At 37.5% G+C, this 24,753-nt stretch overlaps 1 protein-coding gene across 8 annotated transcripts in view; it reads right to left on the reverse strand.

Moving 5' to 3' along the window:
- LOC107035933 (probable Ras GTPase-activating protein) overlaps window positions 1–24,753 on the reverse strand; it is a 141,732-nt gene that overhangs the window by 15,855 nt on the left and 101,124 nt on the right. Inside the window, exon 1 of one of the 8 annotated variants that reach the window (XM_029125935.1) lies at window positions 23,893–24,689. The exons of the other annotated variants lie outside the window; for them this stretch is intronic. Coding sequence (XP_028981768.1) covers window positions 23,893–24,661 — 769 coding nt within the window. The 5' untranslated portion in view covers window positions 24,662–24,689. Of the gene's footprint in view, window positions 1–23,892; window positions 24,690–24,753 lie in introns of those variants that run through there. 8 annotated transcript variants of the gene reach the window in all.

The raw sequence follows: 24,753 nt of genomic DNA on the forward strand, positions 1-24,753 counted from the left end.
AAGGGTAATGAGGGCCTGAGTCAGGGCCATGAGCGTCCTAATAAGGGTCATGAGCACCCGAATAAGGGTCATGAGGGTCGAAATAAGGGTCATGAGGGTCCAAATAAGGGTCATGAGAATCAAAATAAGGGTCATGAGGGCCAGAATAAGGGTCATGAGGGTCGGAATGAGTCATGAGGGACCGAATAAGGGTCATAAGGGCAAAAATACGGGTCATGAGGATCTGAATAGGGGTCATGAGGGTCAGAATAAGGGTCACGAGAATCAAATTAAGGATCGTGAGGGTTAGAATAATGGTTCAAATAAGGGTAACAAGAGTTAGATTAAGGGTCATATGTCACGAGGTTCAGACTGAGGGTCCAAATAAGCGTAACAAAGGTCATATTAAGGGCCTAAATAAGGGTCACAAGGACCAGATTAAGATACGGATTAAGGTCACAAGGCTCACAGTAAGGGTCTAAATTGGGGTTATGGGGGTCAGAAGCTAAGGATCATAAGGGTCAGAATGAGGATCATGGAGGTCATATGAGGGTCATATGGAGATCATATGTGGGTCATACGTCAGTGGGCGAGCGGAGCGAGTTTTTATTTTTAATTAACTAGCCCTCTAGTTAATTAAAATCATAAATATCGAATTCGCACCATGTGCAGTGTAAACCAAATTTCATCTCGTTCAAAAACATCAATTACCACTCAAAACACATAAATCAACTCTTAAAAACTACTAAATCAAAAACGTCAAAACCCAATTACGATTAATAATAGAAATTGGAAATAGGACGATAAATCAACGACTGATAAAGAACGACAAACGGAAGCGGTTAAACGGCATGAAATCAAAATAAAAAGTTAATAATAACAAGCCGGAAAGTAACCATGAATATTGTGCAGTAATTCCTGGCAACAGTAACGACTGAGGATAATAAATAATTCTAAACTATTTATTCCCCCTTTCTCTCTCATCATCCGACTGAATACTAATTGAGGCTAATAACAGTCGGTACAGCGGCGGGTCTTTTCTCACTGGGATAATCGTTGTTATTTAGACGTTGCCCTCTTGTCCCATACCATCACGCAACACTCGGCTATTATGTGCAACTATTTTTTGCAGACGGAAACGTCGAAACAGCTGCATAAATCGACATTTCTAATGAACATTCGAATTGCGAAAATTTCTATCGGAATCGCATAAAAACTATTCTCCAAAAACACTGGAATAATTTCCGATCCAAAACCCTGGTCATGAATCTATTTTGTCCCACTAATTTCAAAGATCCATTCAAAAAACTTTGTGATTTTGAAAATTTGGTTCAACTGTAACTTTTGAACTAGTGGGACAAAAAGGGTTCAAGACCGGTGTTTCGCAGCGGAAATTTTCCGACTCATATGGTGGGGTCACCTGCGACCCCACCGCATCATGACAACCAAAATGAGACCCCTTCTCATCCCCCGAAAATGTCGTTTTGATGAACAGAAAGAGTTGAATAAATTCATTCCACCTATAAAAAACTTTCTTTAAAATTCACTGACTCATTGAAATGATCATTACTCGCGCACGATTACCCCCGAAGAGCCATTCCAATAATTTCAAGTGGAAATTTAAACTGTAGCAATTGTGATTTTAATCATTACAGCGAGTGGGATAAAGAAGCAGAATAAAAACTGCAATCGGCAACGAAATGAAGGGGAATTGGGAGGAGGGAGGGAGGGGGTCGCGCATTCGCTGTGATTATTAATAACCGTTACACGAGGACAATAGATATTGAGGGCAAAAGCAAGAGCAAATGTTCGTAGGAATGAAATGAGTCGTGTGGCGGTGACAGGGCACCGGTTCATTTTGTCGTTTCAATTGCAATTCACGCAGTGCTTCAGGCGTGTCCCAGCAGTGGTAGGAGGGAATATACGAGACTCGACCCGATACCTTTCTTCTCATTGTTATTTTGTGGAGAATTCTCCGGGGCAGGCGCCTACATTTGTATTATGATGATTTCAACAATGATATGGATTTTTCTATTTTACTTCTGCTGCGAAATTTCCATTTTCAATACTTTTATTTTCTGTGAGTGATGAGTCATGGGCGGGTGCGGATAATTTTAGTGGGTCGAGGGTATTTCGGGTTGAATATCGGATTTGACATCCATTTTTGGAAAATTCTAATTCTGTTTCAGAGCTGCGGGCAGCCCATTGAAGAGAAATATCTCATGATCGAAAAAAACAATTTTTTTTTGTCGATAAAACTTGTTATTTTTTTCATAAAAACAATTGAGAAATTGATTTTGTCTTGACGTATGAATGACGGATGGACAAAATCTACATCTGGAAAAAAAAAGATTAAATTTCATCTGTTCATTTCCAGACAATTGAAGACATACTTGCATTTTCAAACTTTTTGAATTAATTTTGTAGCAATTTGCTTTCGAATGGAATTTCCATAACGACGTCCTTTTAATTTATTGGCAGCCAACATTGCCCCAACATTGACCCGACGTTGCTAGCAAACATTGACCCAATGTCGGCAACCAACACTGGCCCGACGTTGGTAGCCAACATTTGCCTGACAGTACCTCAGCCGGGGCAGCCAACATTGCCCCGACATTACCCCAAGGTTAGCAGCCGACATTGCCTCAACCGTGACGGCCAGCATTGCCCCGACATTGCCTCAACCGTGACTGCCAACATTGCCCCGACATTACCCCCAAGGTTGGCAGCCGACATTGGCCCGACGTTGGTAGCCAATATTACCCCAAGGTTGGCAGCCAATACGAGCCCAAAATTGGGAGCCAAACTGCCCCAACCGTGGCAGCCAACATTGCCCCGATATTACTACAATGTTGGCCGCTGGCATTAGCTCAATCGTAGCAGCCAACATTGGCCCGACGTTGGTAGCCAATATTACCCCAGTATTGGCACCCAACATTGCCCCAACGTCAAGGTTTTTGACCTTTCCCTGAATATTGGTTTCAAAATAATTTTTTTCAACAACACATGATGCAATCAATTTCACGATCGAACTGGGTCAACATGGCATTGGGAAGAATATTTCCAATCACCAAATTCAAATCATTTAAACAATCATTCCAAAAACAATCTATCACATCCCGACATCTATCCACGGCTCCTGAGGCCAAAATTAGTAATCCTGACATAAAAAAATTGAAAATTTCGAATTGGACAAACACAATGCTTCCACTCGGATGCAAAAAACGTATGAAATATCTCTCTGAACCAGTGTTTTGATCCCCAAATTTTCCCGCCCATGCAACAAAAATATTTTCATTCCCCCAAGTGCTGAATCAAAAAATCGCATTCTCACTGCATAATAAAAAAAAACCTTTTATTATTCATCGCTCGTAAAACTGTGCACGTCTGTAGTTCTTGAATGTTGCAATGCATTTCCCGACGCTCCCCCCTGCACTCAGTCGTAAAAAAAAAGATATGGAGACTACAGTCCGAGGCGTGCTGCATCGGTTCTGCTGACCCATACGCGTGTGCCATCCATTGTTGAAAAATAAATTTATAGCTGCAGGATGACCGAACATGATTTACCCAGTGCAATGTGGTTACATACGTTCACAGTTTTGTTATGCATTGTGTTACACACGTGTAGAAAGGGGCATTAATGTCGATTCACTCGGGTTTGAGTCCTTTCACACCGTGAAAATCTATAGTACACGTAAATAATAAAAATACGGCGAAATGGTGCTATCATTTCAGTCGCATTGATTGTGAATTTATTAGAGGGCGTGAAAATCGTCATTCGGGGCGTTTGAATGACAGTGGGAGAGGGGTTACTCCACGGATGTTTTGGATCGTAAATAGTCGTTCTGTTTCAAATAGTTGCACGCAATTTCATTGTTTAAGATATAAATGACGAAAAATGGGGGTATCATCTTTGTGGCCATTGGGTTGTGCTGTTTTTATTATATTTTTCCGTGATTTTAGCCATCTTTAGTTTGAATTTGCCTGATATTTCGAGAGATTATTCACATGTTCTGTTAGAAATTTTTTGAAATTTCATGATATAGTTGACACTGAATCGGATTTAGGGAAAAAATGGTTATGAAATTTCAAGTTTTAAGTAGAATTCACGGAAATTCATGAGTTTTGAGTGGGAGTGACACGGAAATTTCACAGCTTGATTGAAGTTTCAGTGGAACATGAATATGCAGAAACAAAATTACAGGACTTTTCAATTTTCCTGATTTTTGCTTCCGAATGGAAGCTTTGTAATCGTTCAAAATCAAGTTTCCAAATTTTTGTGTCAGGGTAACTAAATAGGGTCTAAAAAGTCTAAATATGCGATTCTTAGATGGTGTCTGTAAGTGTGTATGTGTGTACTTTTTTCATTCTTTTTCGCAATTTTCTGTATAGGAGCTTGATGAAATTTCATGAATTTTTCCATGGATATAGACGTTAATAGGCTCTACTCATCGACACCAATTAAAGTTGAATTATTCATAGAGTTTGTGAAATATTGGTATTTTTTCAAAAATCGATTTTTCGACGCTCAGTCCCAGAATTGTTATCAGAATGAAATGAATTATGACTTTAAAAAAATGGATTGATGGTCTCTTGATTCTATCAGAATATGATGCAGATCGCATCTATCACTGTTGAGCTACAGCATACAGTTTGTGAGATTTTTTTTTTTCATTTTTTTCACGATAAACTGGAAAAATTAACAGTCATATCAATGAAATCATGGCTCAAAAAGATTGTTTTGATGCTTTCTCGATGAAGTGCAAACATGATGAAAACAGCATAACTATTTATTAAGTTGCATAGTAGCAATATGAAGCTTTAGGTCATATGGAGGTCATATGGGGGTCATATATGGGTTATATGGGGTCATATAAAAGTTGTACGGGGTCATATGGGGGTTATATGAGGTCATTTGGAAGTTATCTGAGGTCACATGGTGTCATAATGGGCTCATATGGGATGATACAGGGTCATATGGGGTTCATATGTGGCAATATGAGGGTCATATGGGCTCATATGGGGTTATGTGAAGTGATATGGGTTCATATGAGGTTCATATAGGGACTGTATGAGGTCAAATTGGAGTAATATGGTATTATATGGGTGTCACACGGAGTCATATGGGTATCACTATTCAAAACAATAAAAAATAAGAGTAATAAATTTCAAAAATAGAGAATCCATACAGAAGCATATTGCTAATTTGTTAGCAACATAAACTATATCCATATACAGAAAATGCGATTATCCACTTGTTTTTCTAGCAGTGTGATATTTCCTTGTGATTTCCACCCTATTTTCTGGAGCCTCACAACAATTTTCCCAAGACTGCAAATTGCGCCAATTTTATAGCGCCAGCGCATGAATTTTTCTGGAAAATTTTTCTCAGTCTGAACCAAACATTCCCGTGGGTATCCAACGACCGAAGCATTGTGCTTCGATATATTCTCCTATGTGGAGTAAACGTATCTGGCGGAACGCAGTGCACGTCCAGATCGAGTGAGGCACACTCGGAAGGCCACAGCCATTGCGTAAGGGACCGTGGGATACCCGCGAGCTGGTACGATAAAACCCGGAATGAGTTGAATAACGCGTCAATTACATTGGAAGGAGAGAAAAAAAATAGAATCAACAAGAGTGTAAAATTTCGTGTTGAAAGAGTTATGGTAAAACTGTTGGAATTCATTGCTGCTCATTTACACGAGCCAGTGCACGCCCCATCATTGGGAGCAGACACCGGTGTGGAAGAGGAAAAATTAAATAATGGAACGGGCGATGGGGCTCGTGCCCGGTGGTATGTGGGGCAACACGCGAATGAAAACATCCAACGGCTCACGCATCTTATCGTTCACGTCCTGTTGCGCTGGGGGAATGATTATGGGTGAAAAGTGATGATTGCGGCGATTTAGATAACACTAATTTGTTTCATTGAAAATTGGGGGGTCAATATGACCCCATTCCGCATCAGTTTTAATGATCTAGTCCTGTACCTCAGTTGTTCTTTCTAAAAAACAAGCATGGGCAGTCTCGAATCGAAAATAAGAACTCGAACGTGGCAGATATCCCGAACGAACGGAGAAGGTAAGGCGGTTTTCATGAGTACAATCGACTTGTGTCGGATTTTCATGAAGCCCGCCTAACAAACAAAAGAAAATTGAATACCATTCGATGAAACATGAATAAACGAATCATAATTGTCCAAATCATTTAGCTCAGAGGAAAATAGAATAATTCAACTTTCTTAATATTGCGTTTACTAAGGTTTTCTTCGAACAAAGTTGATTGGAATTAATAGCTAGAATTATGAGATTATCTCACATTTTTGACGTTAAGGATAGGAGAATCTGAATGCAATATAGTGAAAATGATGATCGATTTTTTCACTTTGAACAAATAATATGAATATCCAAATACAAAATTTCTGATATGAATAAAAAGAAGCTGTCACTCAATATTCCCAATGAAGTTTTAATTTTTAATTTGATGCTGACGGAATTAGAACATGAGCAAATCATTTATTGTAATATGAAAATTTAACAGCTGATGATTCGGGGCATATAATTCTCATCGGTCGTATTGCTTTTTACAATGAGAATGATTATAAACAATTAACTAAAAAAAGAAATATCAAATCGTGCAGGAAGATCGCCATATATTAGCAAAAAATAATGGTATAAACCTCAATTGATCAAAAGTTTTTTTATCAACTTTAATTAAACACTTTCCCTTCCAAAGAAATTTAATTACAAACGGATTAAATCCGTTTAAAAGTTCTTAATTAAAGTTGCTGAGAAGCTTTTAATTAACACTCGTAAAAAGCTCTCAATCAATACTGATAAAAAACTCATGATTAAAGCTAATGTAAAGCTTTGATAAAAATCACTAAAAAATATTAATTAAAATTGCTTTCATATTCGGACAATGCCGAGGTAAAATGGGGGTGAAAAACATATTTCAAACCTAAACTTCTCTCCATTTATCGAATTGGGTCATCTTCAGCCCCATCACATGAATAAATCTAATTTTAAAAATTTACAAAACCCATTTTCTCTCGAAAATTTCCTCGACTCTCGAATAAATTCCACTTTCCTCGACTTATCACTCAACTTCCCCCACGATAGCTCAACATTATCCCCGCAAACCTCATTCTCCCTGCAATTCATCGCCGCAAGATAATGCAACATCTGAAATACAGTTCTGAAATCAAATAAAATCCCAGTGTCTCATTAAAATATCAGAGAGTGAAAAGTGAGGTTTGGTATCATTTGAATCATTAAAGAACCACAGCCGCCGAGTTATAAACAAGAATAGGGAGGGAAAGTGCATGCCACGCGCTACTTGAACGAAATAGAATTCACTAGGCTGAAATGTTTGGTTTTCTTCGCATCTCGGAGACTTTCTGCATGATCACAGTGTTTTTCGCGGAGATCATTTTTCTTGGAATGGGACTATAACTAAACCCATTTGATAGCCGGGAAAGTTTCCGGTTCGAAACCCTGGTTATGAACCCATTTTGCCCCATTATTTCACAATACACGGCCGGCGCAAAAATTTCAATACATTTTTTCTTATTATCAAGAAATTGAGGTATTTATGGTATAGTCAGGAAAGACAATATAGAGACCCGAATTTTGACCCTTGTGACCCTTAAGTTCTGACTGCCATGACCCTTATTATGATCCTCATGACCCTTAATTTGATCCTTGTGACCCTTAATCTGACCCGCGTGACCCTCATGTCGACCCTTATTCTGACCCTCGCGCTCCTTACTCTGACCCTCATAACCCTTATTTTGATCCTTGCGACCTTCATTCTGACTCTCATAACTGTTATTTTAACCGTTGTGACCCTTATTTTGACTATCGTGACCCTTATTCTGATCCTTATGACCACTATTCTGACCCCCGTGACCTTGTTTTGACTCTTGTGACCCTTAAGTTCTGACTCCCATGATCTGACCCTCAATCCGATCCTCATGACCCTTACTATGATCCCCATGACCTTTAATCTGACCCGCATCACCCTCATGTCGAACCTTATTCTGACCCTCATAATCCTTATTTTGACCCTTGTGAGCCTTATTCTGACCGTCATGACCAGTATTTTGACCCCCGTGACCCTTAACTGATCCTCACGACCCTTATTATGAACCTCATGACCCTTAATTTCAAAGTCTTAATTTCGAGTGCCAAATTTTCATCACCATAAGTCGATTTGGATTTTTATAATATAGAGAGACATTCTTTGATTTCAAAACCTCTATGCAAAAACCCGATAACCTTGGAGAATGGGTGAAACACAGGAAATTTTCTAAAAAATGCATTTTAACACGGGCTCTTATGGGAATTCGGGAAAAAATATTGAAAATGTAAAAAAAAACGAAACACTTGGAGTAGTCATTTTTCGGAATTTTGGAATTCATTCAAAAGTTGAGGAAATTTCTGATTCAAAACACTGGTTATAAATTCATTTTGTCCCGTTAGTACCCGATGCAAAGCTCGACAACAAAATTACAATTGAAATTTTGATTTTTTATTGCGCTGTACTGAGAAAAATTTCAATGGTAATTTTAACTACAAGGGAATTGTCAAAGAAATTATATTTACAGTAACAATAAACTTTGTAGATTAAACTAGGATTCATCGTTCGATTTACTATGTAAAATGGTGTTATCAACATTGTGACGTAATTTTCACTTTAATGTAATAGTTGAATCTACAATGTTTGTTGTTACCGTAACTATTACTTTTTTGACAATTCCCTTGCAGTTGAAATTGCCATTGAAATTTCTCTCAGTGTGGAACTAATGGGACAAAATGGGCTCATAACCAGGATTTTGGAACGGAAATTTTCCAGACTACTGTGGGGTCATAATCGACCCCATTTAAGCAACCCAAAGAATCTCCAAACGATCAAAACGAAATGCTTGGCGTAAGCAGTCATTCTTCTTCGCATAAAACAATATAATTGCTCTCTTTGTTGCGTGAATTCCCAATTGGATGCATCCTGAAGGACTTTCTGACCACAATCGTCATCCACTCGATGTTAAAAAGGGGGGCCGGGCCCCCCTTTGTCCATCTACTTGGCTCTCGAGTGACAAAGCGCGCGTTGTGCATTTAGATTTTTATCGAGGACATATGGACGTGAAAAAAGGAGTGAAAAAAGGTTGAAAAAATAATTTCGTAATTCGAGCGGGGAAATTGAAGGAAATCGAGGATAATTGGAGCATCAAGAGGCAGATGTGTTTTTTCATGTTGCATTATATGAACGGTGGTCGTGTTTTTTTTTTAAAAGATGACCGTGGCCACTTCGACAACAAAAGAGGCGTAGCTGTATTGGCACGCAGGTGTTGCAGATGCGCCGGTGCGTGATCACTACTGGGTTTTCATTAATTCCTTGAGCACGCAAATGTAATTGAGCGAGTGTGGAGAGAATTCTTCGATATTACGGTCAAGTAGTGCGATGCGCACTTTCACCCAACTTGAAAATAGGTATTTTTGATGTTTCACTTTTTGCAATAATTTTAAAGTAGCTCTACCCTTCGGCCGGGCTTGGATATTTTCAGTTTTAAAATTTTTCAACTAAATTGCTTGGAAAAAATTTGAAAAAAATCATACGCAGTCAGTATTATCAAAATTGAATTTCGAACAATATTGATATTTTTTCAAACATTTCCCTCTTATAAATAAATAATAAAACTTGTTTGCAGCACGGTGGATTATTTTTTATGAGGTGTCAATAAAATTCTTGATTTTTTCACATCTAATGAAAAAAAATTAGATTTTAATCTTTGATTACAATGGAAATGTTGATTTTCACATAAGACACTGGGTTAAATCGTGGTTTTTAAACATTTCTTCTTTGAAAAACCAAAACGATAATTAAATTGAGAAAAAATTACAATTCCGAATCTGATCGAGTTTTCCGCAATTTTTTTGCAGTTATCAATAATTTTTTAATTTACCGTAGCTCTACCAGCTACTTTAAATCTGTGGGATTTTAGTGCAGGTCAAGCTCAATTAAGAATATCCGAATATTTTGGCTATTTTTTCAGAGCTTTCATTTGCGCCCTATGTGACCCTAAAGTACCGGACATTTTACAATGATTTCATTATTTGAACTTTGCAGATGTGAATTTGAATCTCGATATTGAACCGCTGGAAAACATTTTGAAAATCAGAAAAAAATAGGTTTGCGGTGAAAAATTCTAATTTTTAAACCATCAATTTTCCACCATAAAAATCATTTGTTCTGAATCGTACGGCATTCATTCATATTCAGAATTTTACAAGCCATCGATTTCATGTCTAAAACAAGTGGAAAATTGCATTTGAATTGTGTATAGTGTAATTATTTTTGATAATAAATCAGCAATACGCTTGCGAATGGTTATTTTGCCCATAATTTCTTTCCATCATGTGTAATTCAATGTTTATTTCATTTTATTAAATTGAATAAGATTTCTTTTCAACTAATTTTGTCAGATTTTCAACTCAGTTGAATGTTATCATCATCATTATTCTTATTATCCCTTTCTTCTGTACAACCGATTGTCTTTTTTACGGTTCTATCTCTCCCCTCAGCCATTCGATAAAATGTTAATAGAAAAATTTTATTTATACATACTTGAATGAATTTGAAACATCACATTTGAAGAAACCATCAGAAAGCTCACTTTCAGGGAAATTCATGAAAAATTCGAAATTTTCAACAATCATCATAAAAATCCAATCAACCAATATAGCTATCGTAATCATCTTTCAACTTGGACTTGATGGCATTAAAACATACATTTTAAGCTACGATTAGATTCATTTGAACATGATATTCAAAGATATCCCCGGAATTCTGATTTTCAAAAAAAATTTTTTTTTTCAAATTATCAAATAAATCAAAATAACGATTATTGCTATCGCCTTCGTCTTCAAAATCGGTCAAAAGGACATCCAAACAAATTTTGTGAGCCATCATTCAATCAATTCAGAACATTTTTTTTAGTTATCGTGGAATAACCAATTTTTGAAAAAATTTGGAAATAAAAAAAATAATTGAATAATTTTCATTGAAAAATTTATGATCAAATCTATTCTCGAGTCTCTCGTGAACTTCCATTAACGGCTTTTAATCAAAGTCTGTGGAACTCATTTGATTAACTTTAATAAAAAAAATTTACATTCATCTTAAGAAAACTTAAATTAATGCCAATGGAAATCTTATAATTAGGGTTAATTAAAAACTTTCAATTAATCCCCACAAACCATTTTCTCAGAGTCCATAAATATTGTTTTCAACATAGAAAATTTCCCTTCTATCCAGCGGAATGATTACCAATCTCACCTAGAAAAAATCGAAAACATGGAATCTATCCGAATAAATAGAGCTTTCCATTTTGCTTCTAATTAACTGAGATGTAACGGTTAACGCAACATAAACTCCTGCTATTTTCCACGTACCCTGTCGTCAGCACGAGCTCCCACATTGCCCTCCGCTGAATCGATCCACTTTTCCTCTGTCTATTTTAAAATTCACGAATGCAGTTGCTATTTCCTCCGTATATTGCACGTATTCACCAGGAAAATCATTTCAAAGTCGCTCTACCCGCCGGCCAGGCTGCGCTGCTTTTGAATATTTTCACTTTTCGAATTGTCCAACCACAGTTTTTGTCCAACCACCAATTTTTCCCCAACGATTGAGAAATTTCAGTAGCGAAGTGGTCAAACGGTTTAAGTCGATTTTGGCTATTGCCCAGTTTTCAATGAATATTCCAAAATCTAAGGGAGATAGCAAAATTTTTCTCATAACCTTATTAGCAGCCCTCAATTTGCTCTACAAAAAAGGTTATTATGAAAATTTTGCTATCTCCTTTGAATTCCAAAATATTTCTGGAAAACTCAACTAAAGACTCAATTGACTTAAACCGTTTGACCACTTCGCTACTGATTTTACGAAACAGAACGTAGAAATAACTCACTAGCTTCATAAAAATTGTTGAACGTTCAAGAATTTTTTATTTTGAAGGCACAATAAGTCGGCAAATTTCTGTAAGATTTTACTTCTTCGGGAAAAATAACGTGAGAATTTCATACTTTGTTCGGCGATGAAGCTGAAAATTCACTGAACATTTCAGATTTCTTCTCTTCCATTCCTATAAAAATTCCCCAAAACAATTCCCCACTGTGGATTACGTGAATTGTCCCGTAATTTTTACTGAATATTTCTCTCCGTGTAAGAGAAAAAAAAATTACGATTCGGAATGTAATGCATTTTTCAATAATCTTTCAATTTCCCGCCAGGGGAGAGCTACTTTAACGCAATCACGGGCGTACAGAGACAGTAGGCATTGAGTTTAATTTCACCAGTGAATTTCCTTCGACTCCGTACCAGTGGGGATTTACCATGGGGATATACAGAGAGGAAATGAAATTGACGGGGTCGTTAATCCCCGACGGGACTGCACTCTCCAGAGTACAGTATGACGCGACCCAAGAAACTCCCGACTGCCTGTGAGTCTTGTTACTACGTGTCCGAGTCATCCCAAGAACTGAGAGATCGTTTATCATGGTATCGTGGATGCTGGGGACGCTGGAGTTACATGGAGAGACAAATATTTCTGATTATTCGAGTTTCTCGCCGTTTTTTTGGGGAATAGGGATATTTCAATTTTCTTTTCCCAATTTTTTTACTCGATAATTTGTGATATTGTATCAAATTGGGATTCAATTTACGGTAAAATTTTTTTAATAGATTTTTTGGCTCACAGATTGATAGAAAATTACTCTTGAAATTTCAAGTGAAAAAGCTTGAAAGTTTTAACAAAGTTACATGAAATTTCTGGGTATTTCTTCATTGACGCATCAGTTAATTTCCTAGAAATATTCAAGTAATTCTCGATTTTCAGATCCATATAGCACTGAAAAAACTCGGAAATTTTGAAAATTCAGGGAACAATTCAGTAGCGAAGTGGTAAAGCGGTTTAGATTTTGACTATTGGCCAGTTTTTAGTGAATATCTCGGAACTTAAGGGAGATAGCTAAATTTTGATCAAGATCTTTTTTGTAGTACTCAATTTTATCTATAAAAAAGGTTATTACTAAATTTCCATTATCTCCTTTAGATTCGGAGATATTCCTCAAAAACTCAACTAAGAGATAAGTCGACTTAAACCGCTTTACCACTTCGCTACTGAATTATTCTGAATTCTCAATCTACTGAAAATTGAATAGTATGTGACGTTCAATTTCCACGAGAAGTTTGAAGATTCAAGTTTTCATTGAAAAATCAATGATTATTTAGCATGAAAAATCCTATTTTCTATATATCTATTTATTTATTCAAGGCTTCAGGCAGACGCCCATCGAACCCTACCAGAAAAAGTATACCAGTACATATACACAACTTTTCTTCACACGAAAATCAATCAATTAAATATAGAAATATAGAAAATGCCCAGAGAAAGGAAATTATATCCAGGAACTCATAACAGAAATCACATAAATATCGCATTAAAAGAGTTTCAAACAAAAAGAAAAAACTAATAAATAAAAATGTAGAAAATAACAATAAAAATAAAAGGGAAAATATTTGCAAAACACAATGTCTTTGAATTTGATTATTGATTATTGACTGAAATTAAAGACCTTTAAAATGTTGAAATATTTCACAAGTTTTTCGATGATTCATGGGGCAAAATGGATTCATGACCAGTGTTCCGAATCGTAAATTTCCCCGCCTATTTATTGGGGTCATTCTCACTCCCACCCAAGCTCCATTCACCTTCTCCCCTAGATAAAATCCTAAACAAATTAATAAAAAACCCAAGCCCAGCGCAAAAAAGTTAATCCCACATTTACAAGATTCCATTGTCAATCGATAAGACTTATTGCGTTCGATGGACGATAAAAAAAAAATGCAGTGGCAGCAGTTCCCCGAAAACTTTGGAACAATGGATTCGCTCGTATGTAAACACCCGAGTGGTATGAAAAAAACGTAAGATAAAAAATTGTAACTTTGAACTATCGGAATGGGACTAGAGGGGAAGGCCGGGGGGAGGGGGGGGGNTCTAATACTCGGGGGATTTAACCCCGGGGTGTGTCCGCATAAACTAGCTTTTAAAGGATCAAAACCCATTGGGTGTATAACAATGCTCACAAAGGGCCCCACATTTTTGTGGATTAAAGGGCCAACTATTATGCCAAGTTTTTCAATCGTCGAAAGCAAAGGGGTAGCGATTTAAAGTCGAGCCGTTCTCGGGATAAGCCTTCCCCTGATTTCTCTTATTTAACTAATGGTGGATGCAGATATGGAGATCGGGGGAGAGGATGAGTTAAGAGGGTGGGGAGAATGATTTGAGGGGATTAGTGGAGTTATTTGAATGGAACGATTGAAAATAGGTGAAAATATTTGCTTGGAGACAAGCCTTTCGGAGTTTGTGAGGACTTTGATGGATAGTTGGGGACATTTCCGATTCCAAAAGCTGGTGGTGACGGGGTTTTCATGAATTTCATCCCATTTTCTTCTGTTGTCGTTTGACTCGCGTTTAACGACAATTGAGTAATTTATGGTTTATAAATAAGACAGTTAAAAAATTACTCTTGAAATGTCGGTCGGAGACTATCTTCAGGAGAATAAGGACCACTTGGAACGCATTCTTTCTTTGTCCTTTGTTCTGTTTTATTCATAGTATTCGTAGTCGCCCGCCGTGCAGTCGCCACGTAATATAAACACAGTTTTAACCCTAGTTTGGTCACCATATGAGATCTTCCGACTTGGTCACCTCCGCAGGGCATCGCCGCCGTGTTATTTAGGCCCGAGCGTTGCCGAATTCACTCTATACTGCCCGGGCGCGTTTAGCGAGACTTCGGCAACGTCGTACAACGGGCAATTTCATTTAACATGGGAAAAAATTGCCCGTCTATTAGAAATAATTTTTTTTCTTCAGGAATTGTGGATATAAATAATTTTAAAAAATATTATAATTTTCTAGACACTTGAATTAACGCATTCCAATTTTTTAGGATTTTTCCGCTCAGCCAGTCAATGGTAAGAAAAAAAAATCGACCTTCTGCGGCGTTTCCCTCCTATGGTGACCAACTAGGGTTAAGGACCTCAGTCGGAAGAATTTCGTGTGGTGACACTGAAATGTGTCGAGATTGATTTTTAAATACTATTTTGTTCCATGAAATCCAATATTCTTGAATATTCAATGAAATTTGATTCCTCAGATTCATACAACAATGAAAATTCCTGAAAATCAGGAAAATTCAGGCAGCTTTTCTCCTGAAATTTCAATCTGTTGGTTAATTTTCGCGATAGGTTTGAAAATCCAAATTGTTATTGAAAATTCAATGATCATTCATAAAAAAAACTTAATTTTGTTGAATTTACAAGATGAATTAGGAATTCCATGAGCAATTTAGTCTGAAATTGAATTCAAGTTCAGAATATTGAAAATACTAATGCAGATGCATTTACTTAAATTTCAAAAAAAAATTGACAGAGAAGCGATGGATTCAGCGGAAAATTAGTGTTTTCATCGGTTTTTAAAAATCAAAATGACATCTCCCTTCCTCTGCACTCGTATTCATGCGCTGTTTTCATTGTTTTGAGAATGAATATGCGGTAAGATTGAAATTATTTATGGGACGAGATCAATTACGTTGATCCCCGATTATTTTCCTACTCCGCTGATTAAATTTTATCTCCGATTTCACAAGTCGTCGTTCATTATCGGTGAAAAATCGAGAGAGTCGGGAGTTGTTGGAGTGAAAGCAGAGTGTTATAATCTAATCTCGAGAGTGTGCACTCATAAACCTCCAGTTTTTTAACACTCCGTAGAGTGAATGGGGTAGAGGAGAAATAGTGCTCGAGTGAGGATGCCAATGAAAACGTTTAACAAGAGCAAATTGACCTATTCGTATTTAAACCACAGCTCGACTGTATAATTAAGTATTCGGTCAGTTGTGAAAGCATTTGCCTTTCATAAAACCGGAGCACGGGCTTTTATAAATCCATCGCGTGCGTATTACCACCTCCAGACCCACATCGATCTCTGTCACATTCTTAAACACCACTTTATTCAATTATTCACTTATCCATTCGGTTCTTTCAATCTCGAGATTTGACTGCCAATACCAATTCATTTATTAAGGCTTTGGGTGAAAGCCGATGCTGTTCTTGATATTTTCTTGAATTATATGGTATTGAAATTTTCCGAATCCCAACCCCTGGTCATAAACCCCTTTTGCCCCACGAATCATCGAAACGCTTGGGAAAAACGATTTTCGCTCCGAAAATGTTTTTCGTCGGTGTATCATTAATTAATGGGGCACAATGGGTTCATGACCAGGAGTTGGGATCGGACATTTCCTCGCTCATGCAATGAGCCCACCCGAATTATTCAATTTCTCCAGGCTTCCGAGATAATTGTAAAAAACGGAACGATGATTTGGATCCATCCATGGAAATGTGAAAATAGGATTGTTGCGCCCTTTTCTTAATATTTCCTTGCGTTTTCCATGGTATTTAGCTTGATTTTGTCTGACATCTGGAGAGATTATTCACATGAATAGCGAGATGATGATGTTAATTATTGATTATTGTTATTGCGAGATTTTCATGTATATCATGTGATACCGCATGATCATGCTGCACGATATTTCTGGGAGATATTTTTCAGAGACTTTCTATTGATGTTGGCGAGCGATGATTCATTTGATTTTTGAGTTTTTCTTTGCTTATTAATTTTTGGGAAATAATTTGACGAATGAACTTGATGATTTTCACGCTCCTGTTGTGAGATTATCTCAGTGCTCTCTCATGGATTACACATGTGCAAAAATTCGGAATAAAAAATTAGAGTTCAAATTGCGGTTCGCATAAAAATATGTGTGTGTTTAAAAGTGGCGCATAATAACGACCGCTAAATCAGTGTTTTCAATCGAAAAATTTCCAATAGAGTCACAACAAACCCCTCGGATTTATTTTCGAAATTTCAATTGAGCGATTAATGAAGAAACTCTCGGTCTATTCTCAGATTTAATCGATACCACGCTTTTTTTTTCTAAACGATCATTTGACATTTTACGCCCGCTCGCGACTGCGTCATACTTTTTTATAATCAAACAACCGCTATGAGGAATAAAAAAAGATGGCGAACGCCGATAATTCATTGTTAGACGCAGCGTGTAATAGAGACGATAAAGATAATGGGGGAATTTTCCAAAGTGGGACAGGGGCAGTTTAGAACTGCCAGCTTAATCCCTTCAGACATTTCAGAAAAAAATTTCTATAGAATTTTTTTTCATTCATTTTCATCAATCAGGGGTCCGAAAATAATGGCGATTGCGGTGGAATGAAAATGGGGGAGGGGTTGTGATTTATTTATTCTCTCGTGATGTTTCAATCAATTATTTCAAACAAATGGAGAACCGGTCTTGCTCCGTTATATTTTAAAAAGCGGATAATTGCATTTTAATAAATTAGCAATTTGTTCCCGAATGGGTTCTCTTTTTTTACTACTTACAAGATCTATGCGCGCGCTGATCTATTCATTTGTTGAAATGAAGAAATGGAATTCATTAAATTTCATTTTCTCATGAATACTTTATAAATATTGATAATGAATCAAAGAGAATTCGACTAATGATTGAAGTGAATAGCGAAGTAGAGTAACAGAATCTATAAAGAATTTTTCATTTTCAATTAATTATCTTCAGTTTTTTAAAATAATCGGTCTCCATAAAAGGACAGAATTTATTAATTTCACCGATAATATATATACATGTGATATATATATATAAAAAAAATTTACCACTGAAGAATTTGAAATTATGTCACTGACGAATTTGAAAATGCCGCGTGTTTTTTTTTGTGAATAACTTCGTGTCACATATTGACCAATCAGAATTAAGGATTAGCGGTCAGGCAGTTTCGAGATATTTCGATATAAAACAACTTCACGTTTCTTTCATTTTTAGTAAAATAGGATTTCACTATTTTCTTCTTCTACTTTCTCATGTTATAGTACTATCATCAATTGAAATGTCATCAAAATTTGGCGTATTTTTTCGTTCTGTCAAATAATTCTTTCAGACCCTCTCAAGACTCGAATTCGTTTTCAGTCTGGGTTTAATCAAGGTTCAATCAAGGTTTAATCAGTGTATAGCCGGGATTTAATCAGGGTTTATTCAGGATTTAGCCAGAGTTTAACCCAGGTTCTGTCAGAAGTTAGTCGTGAGCATGAATCAATATGAATAAGTATTCAACATAACAGACTGCTACCTGAGTTTAATAGAGATAGAGATTTTTATATAAAAAGCTCATGACGGTATTGTGTAACTTGATAAGCAATGATGTTGTTCTCACAATTTTTCAACTTGATTAAGAAGCCATTGAAATATACTTTACAAACCCTGATTTAATTGCTTTTACTGATGATTCTTTCAGTAATCATGAAATAACCAATTTTCTCTTTCAAATCGCATAAACAATGTGCTGTAACTCAACAACCAATTGTGCGACCCCGATCATATTCTCGTAGAATCAAGAGGGTATTGTTATAAATTTTTTGAGCCATCACTAATTCCATTTTGTTGACAATTTTTTGAGTGATCGTTGAAAAATCGATTTTTGGAAAAATATCAATTTTTTCGAATCTGTACGGAAAATTCAATTTTAATTGGTGGCAATGAATAAATCATATTAAAGTCTGTACTCATGAAAAAATCATGAAATTCGATTGATCCCTTATGAGGAAATTTCGAACAAAATAAAGCACAAGAGAAGAATTTTAATTTCGAAGTGAAAATTCGTTTTCTCAGATTACCGAAAAAGTAGTGGGGCAAAATGGGTCCAACACCATTGCTTCGAGCTGGAAATTTCCCTGTCGATTCAGAACCCTAATCATGAACCCATTTTGCCCCGTCTTTCGCCCGTCACACCTAAAAAAACTTTCCCTCGCCTCTATTTATTTTCAGAATTATCGGAAAACGCCAGGGGTAAAATGGGTTCATGACCTGTGTTTTGAACCGGAAATTTTCCCGACTATCCACTGGGGTCACTTTCGACCCCCCCCATTCCCCCAAAAGACATTAATTTTTCTTATTCAACTTTCACCGTAAAAAAATCCCCCATTTTCGCTCGCTCTCTCAATCCGGGGAAAAGAATCATCACAAAAAAACAGAGGGAATGAAAAATAGGTGGTGAAGAGGGGGGAGGGAGGGGGAAATTATGGCAGCGAGAGATTTACGACGCGGAGAGTACGTACGGCTTTATCACTTTGAAAATCCACGGGCCATTCTCAATTTCCTACGGACAATTTCACCAACTAAAGAAACCATCGGTTAAACGGGTTGAGGGAGAGGGGAAGGAGAGAAGTCTCTCTCATTGGTTGACATTATTGCTAAACGGGGTAACGCGTTACGTGCGGTGGAATTCTAGAGTAATACAAAACGAGTTTTCGATAATTCGATACGCATTCATACATTTTATGACTTCTCTCGGTTGCTCGATTTTTTTTACGGTTTTTTAAAGCCACGACAATGGAGTCTGCAGCATTGGCGAGGGAATGGTGGACTGTGGTTGATGTTTCATTTTTTATGGAGTTTTTTTTAATGCGGGGTAATTGGAGATGGATAGGATGAATTGAGTGGGTTGAATTTACGAGGCTGAAATTGAGATTTGGAGTTATTTGGGCGGGATTGTTATGTGCTGTGTGCATTCTTAAATTTTTGAGAATGACATAGGGGAGGATGGGGCAAAACGGTCCCCCTTCAATCGTCAATATTTTCCGATTCAATAATCCGATTGGGATGAGTTAGAGCTCGTTTTGAAGAATGAAAAATTATCTTCAAAATGAAGTTGAAACTGGGAATTTTCACAATGTCATTCACAAGTTATTGACAATTGAAAGGGGGCCGTTTTGCCCCACCCTCCCCTACAAACAGGTATAAATCTATTTATAATCCCTGAGAGAATACTCAGATAATTTCACAGCAGGAGCGTGAAAATCATCAAGTTCATTCGCCAAGTAATTTCCCAAAAATTAATAAGCAAAGAAAAACTCAACAATCAAATGAATCATCGCTCGCCAACATCAATATAAAGTCTTGGAAAAATATCTCCCAGAAATATCGTGCAGCATGATCATGCGGTATCACATGATATACATGAAAATTTCGCAATAACAATAATCAACAATTAGCATTATCATGTCACAATACATGTGACTATTTCTCGAAATACCTCGCAACATCAATAATCAATAATTAACATCATCATCTCGTTATTCATGTGAATAATCTATTCAGATGTCAGACGAAATCAAGCGAAATACCATGGAAAACACAAGGAAATATTAAGAACAGGGCGCAACAATTCTATTTTCACATTTCCATGGATGGATCCAAATCATCGTTCCGTTTTTTACAATTATCTCGGAAGCCTGGAGAAATTGAATCATTCGGGTGGCCTCATTGGATGAGCGAGGATATTTCCGATCCCAAAAGAGAATTGAATACCATTCTATGAAACACGAATAAACGAATCATAATTGTCCAAATCATTTAGGCCAGAGGAAAATAGAATAATTGAACTTTCTCAATATTGCGTTTACTACGGTTTTCTTCGAACTAAGTTGATTAGAATTTTTAGCTAGAATTATGAAATGATCTCACATTTTTGACGTTAAGGATAGGAGAATCTGAATGCAATATAGTGAAAATGATGATCGATTTTTTTACTTTGAACAAATAATATTAATATCCAAATACAAAATTTCTGATATGAATAAAAAGAAGCTGTCACTCAATATTCCAAATGAAGCTTTAATTTTTCATTTGGTGCTGATAACATGACATGACAATATTCTAAGCACGGAATTATATTGATGAGATGAACAACAGATTAATTGAATTACCGTGTCAACTAACTAAAAATTGATAACAGTGTGGCCACGCACTTTTATCAGAGTATCAACAAACATCGAATTCCAGAAATTCACACTCTAAAGTGTGTTCTAGAACGAATTGAATTGTAATCCTATTTACTAAAGATGAAAGAAACGTGAAGTTGTTTTATATCGAAATATCCCGAAACTGCCTGACCGCTAATCCTCAATTCGGATTGGTCAATGAGTCACGTGAAGTAGTCGCTGAAAAAAAACCCCGCTATTTTCAAATTCTTCGAATGCCAAAAATTTTTTCTGCGTCATATTTTTCATTTTTTCATGTGTGAAGTTGATCTTTATATCAAAACATGTCTAAATTGCCTAATTGTTAATCATGAGAAAATAAACATAGTATTTCTCAATTTTTTTAACGCACAAATTATTCTTCACTTCCCAAATTTTAAATTTTTCATATTTATCACACGCCAAAATGATCAATTCTTGCTTTTCAGATTTTCATACATAAATTCTAAACTCTAGAAAATTCACGAAAATTCTTCGGTTTCCCAAATAATTCGAGAAAAATCTGTGATCTACGGTTATCTGGAAAACTGTGAAATTTTCTGAAGAATTCAAGAAATTTTTTCAGTTCTCTGGGAAATCAATTCATAACCCTCCCCTGATTTTTCAACAATTACAGATTTTAATTTGATTATTTTAAAAAGTAAAAAAAAAGAATTAATCGAAGATTAAAAATTATTCATTGATGCTTCACTCTTCATTCTCTTCATTCTCTTAATTCTCTTTAAGTCATTATCAATATTGATAAAACATCTATGAGTATATGAAGTTGAATAAATTCGATTTCTTCATTTTCACAGCAAAAAGATGAGCGCGCGCTTTCGCGCGCGCACAGATCTAGTTGTGACTAAATCTCATTCAGTGAGCGTAGGAATTAGAACATGAGCAAATCATTTATTGTAATATGAAAATTTAACCGCTGATAAATTGGGACATGTGATTCACATCGGTCGTCATTCTCATTACTTTTCGCAATGAGAATAATTGCAAACAATTAATTAAAAAAAGGAATATTCTCGAATTTTGGCTTGTCGAAAAAAGAGCGGGGCGCGGGTTCTCCCGAGGGTGCAGGCAATTACCCATCAATTATAACGTGGGAATTCTGGTCGAGTCGAGTGTAGGCGGTTGTTTGATGTTACTTGGGATGTCTCGAGGCAGGTGGTCCCCACGAATGGTATACACAAGTAGGTCCCCAGAAAGGGCCCACTTGGCGTTGGTACGTCGAACCGTTGAGAAGACTCGTTTTCTTGCTCATCCGATACCCGTGGTTTAACCGGTCGAAGCCCGTTCTCTTCCAATCCCTTTCGCTTCATTATACACCCCAAGAGGGCAACCAAGATATACTCCCGGTTTTTGACATTATTCGAGAATATTCTCTCACAATCATTATTACGTGAAGTGCAAGAAATCGTTATTTGATTTTAATTCAACTGAATTTCAGTTTCGTTGTGATTTACGTTTTTTTTTCACGGGCTTTTAGTGGGATCTTAATGGATAATTTCACAGGGAATAATTTGATGATGTTGAGTATCGATGGGAATTTAATTTATGGAACTGACTTTTCAAGTTGGAAATGTCAGCTGTCTCCTCCGCAAAAATATGTTTAGTGACGAGATTCAACGATTACCTCATGTTTTGAATTTTTTAACTGAGGAGTTCAATATTTCTCAGTTTCTCAATCATCTTCACAGCCACTGCGATCCAAAAACATCGTCAAGTCCACGAAATTCTCCACGAAAAATTCCTCTTCATCTTCTCTCCCTAAAGCTCCTCGTTTACAAGATAATTCGACGATTAAGTCGATTAAAATACTAAATAAAAAACATGAAATCCTTCTCTATCCTATCGAAAAACTCTATCAGACGGTTTTTGTAGACAAGAGATTCCCTACACTGCGAGACAAACGACAAAGTTCTCAAACAAGTCTTACTTGTGCCAAGAAAATAGTCTTTTGAAAATTATCAAAAAAGGATTTTTTTGTGCCAAACATGCAGAGAGTGCGCCGGAATGAAAAACTTTTCTCGCAAAAATAGATTTAGTAGTTTAAAAAAAATTGCATTCTCTGTATTCGCAAGAAATGCCATTTTTAGCACTACTCCTTCGTTATTTGATACTCTCATACGTATTTTGCTCCGGAAAAATCTTTGTTTTATGCGGAACAAGGGATAGTAGTTTTTCGTTTCGGCTGTCTAATAATCACAGACAAGAAATGAACCCTTTAATGAAACAACAATAATGATGATAGCAATCTTGTAACTTAGCGATAAAATATTTGTTGATAAATTTTCCTCTATATGAGATATTTTCATCCTGAAAAGGCTCCGTCTGGTGTCAAAAAAAAAACTTAAAATTCCCCCTGAATAATTTCCCTGAACCCCCCCCCCCCCCAAAACTCTCTCTGAATGATTCCCCTGAACCCCCCTCCCAAAACTTTCAAAATTCCCCCTGAATAATTTCCCTGAACCCCCTCCCCAAAACTCTCCCTGAATAATTCCCCTGAACCCCCTCCCAAAACTCTCTCAAAATTCCCCCTGAATAATTCCCCTGAACCCCCTTCCCAAAACTCAAAATTCCCCCTGAATAATTCCCCTGAACCCCCTTCCCAAAACTCAAAATTCCCCCTGAATAATTCCCCTGAACCCCCTTCCCAAAACTCAAAATTCCCCCTGAATAATTCCCCTGAACCCCCTTCCCAAAACTCAAAATTCCCCCTGAATAATTCCCCTGAACCCCCTTCCCAAAACTCAAAATTCCCCCTGAATAATTCCCCTGAACCCCCTTCCCAAAACTCAAAATTCCCCCTGAATAATTCCCCTGAACCCCCCTCCCAAAACTCAAAATTTCCTCTGAATAATGCCCCTGACCTCCCCCCAAACTTTCTCGAAATTCCCCCTGAATAATTCCCTGAACCCCCCCGCCCCCCAAAAAAACCCTCTCAAAAATACCTGAGTGCACCCCAGCATCTCCGTCCTCCTCGAACACCTCCTCGTCGCCCTCGTCCCACCTGACCACCTCGGCGAGTCCCTCGGTGTCCCCCTTCCCCCTGCAGACCTCCCCGGGACTCCCCGCACTGGCGTGTCTTTTCCCAAGGGCACTGACACTCCTGGAAACCTTAGTACTGTGAGTCCTCCTGATGAGCAGATTCCCAAGCACAGTACCACTGACACTGTTCACACACTCCTGACTCCCGACATTGCTCTTCGGCCTGAAGTTGCTCCGCGCGAATTTGATCCTCTCCTCGTCCCTCCGGCCATCCCCCACCCCCAGCCGGGGCCTGGGCCCCTCCGCGGGGCCGCTCAGCCGCTCCTTCTTCCCCGAAATCGCCTCCTTCTTCCCCGAAGTCACGTCCTTCCTTCCGAATTTGCTCTGGAACCTCTCGATCGTCTTGAAGGACCGCGTCCTCTCCACCTTCTTCCGCGGGGAGGGGTCCAGTACCTCCGGCGACTCGAACATCTTCGTCAGGGAATGAACCTTCCCCCGCGTCTCAACGTGGTGAAGTGACTTCATTTCAAGCTCCAATTTGTCGCTGGAACTGAAGGTTCGGTTCAGGGGAATTGGGTGGGGGTTCTTCGGGGTTATTATCGGAAATGTGTTGCATGAGTATTTCTCCGGGTCCTGGGGCTTCCCGATGCGGGACGGGGGCTGAGAGTCCAGGGAGACGTAGAACGTTGATCTACGCTTTGGAGAATCCTCCAGTGGCTCATTCCCATTCATCTTTACACGTTTTTTTACGTTTCACGGATTTTCCTGGGGGTTGACATTATTTCTGGGGACGCGAGGGTACTGGGGGGGGGGGGGGAGGAGGT

The sequence above is a fragment of the Diachasma alloeum genome, unplaced genomic scaffold, assembly GCF_001412515.2.
Source record: "Diachasma alloeum isolate Michigan unplaced genomic scaffold, Dall2.0 Dall_scaffold_00202, whole genome shotgun sequence".
NCBI classification, from domain to species: Eukaryota; Metazoa; Arthropoda; class Insecta; order Hymenoptera; family Braconidae; genus Diachasma; species Diachasma alloeum.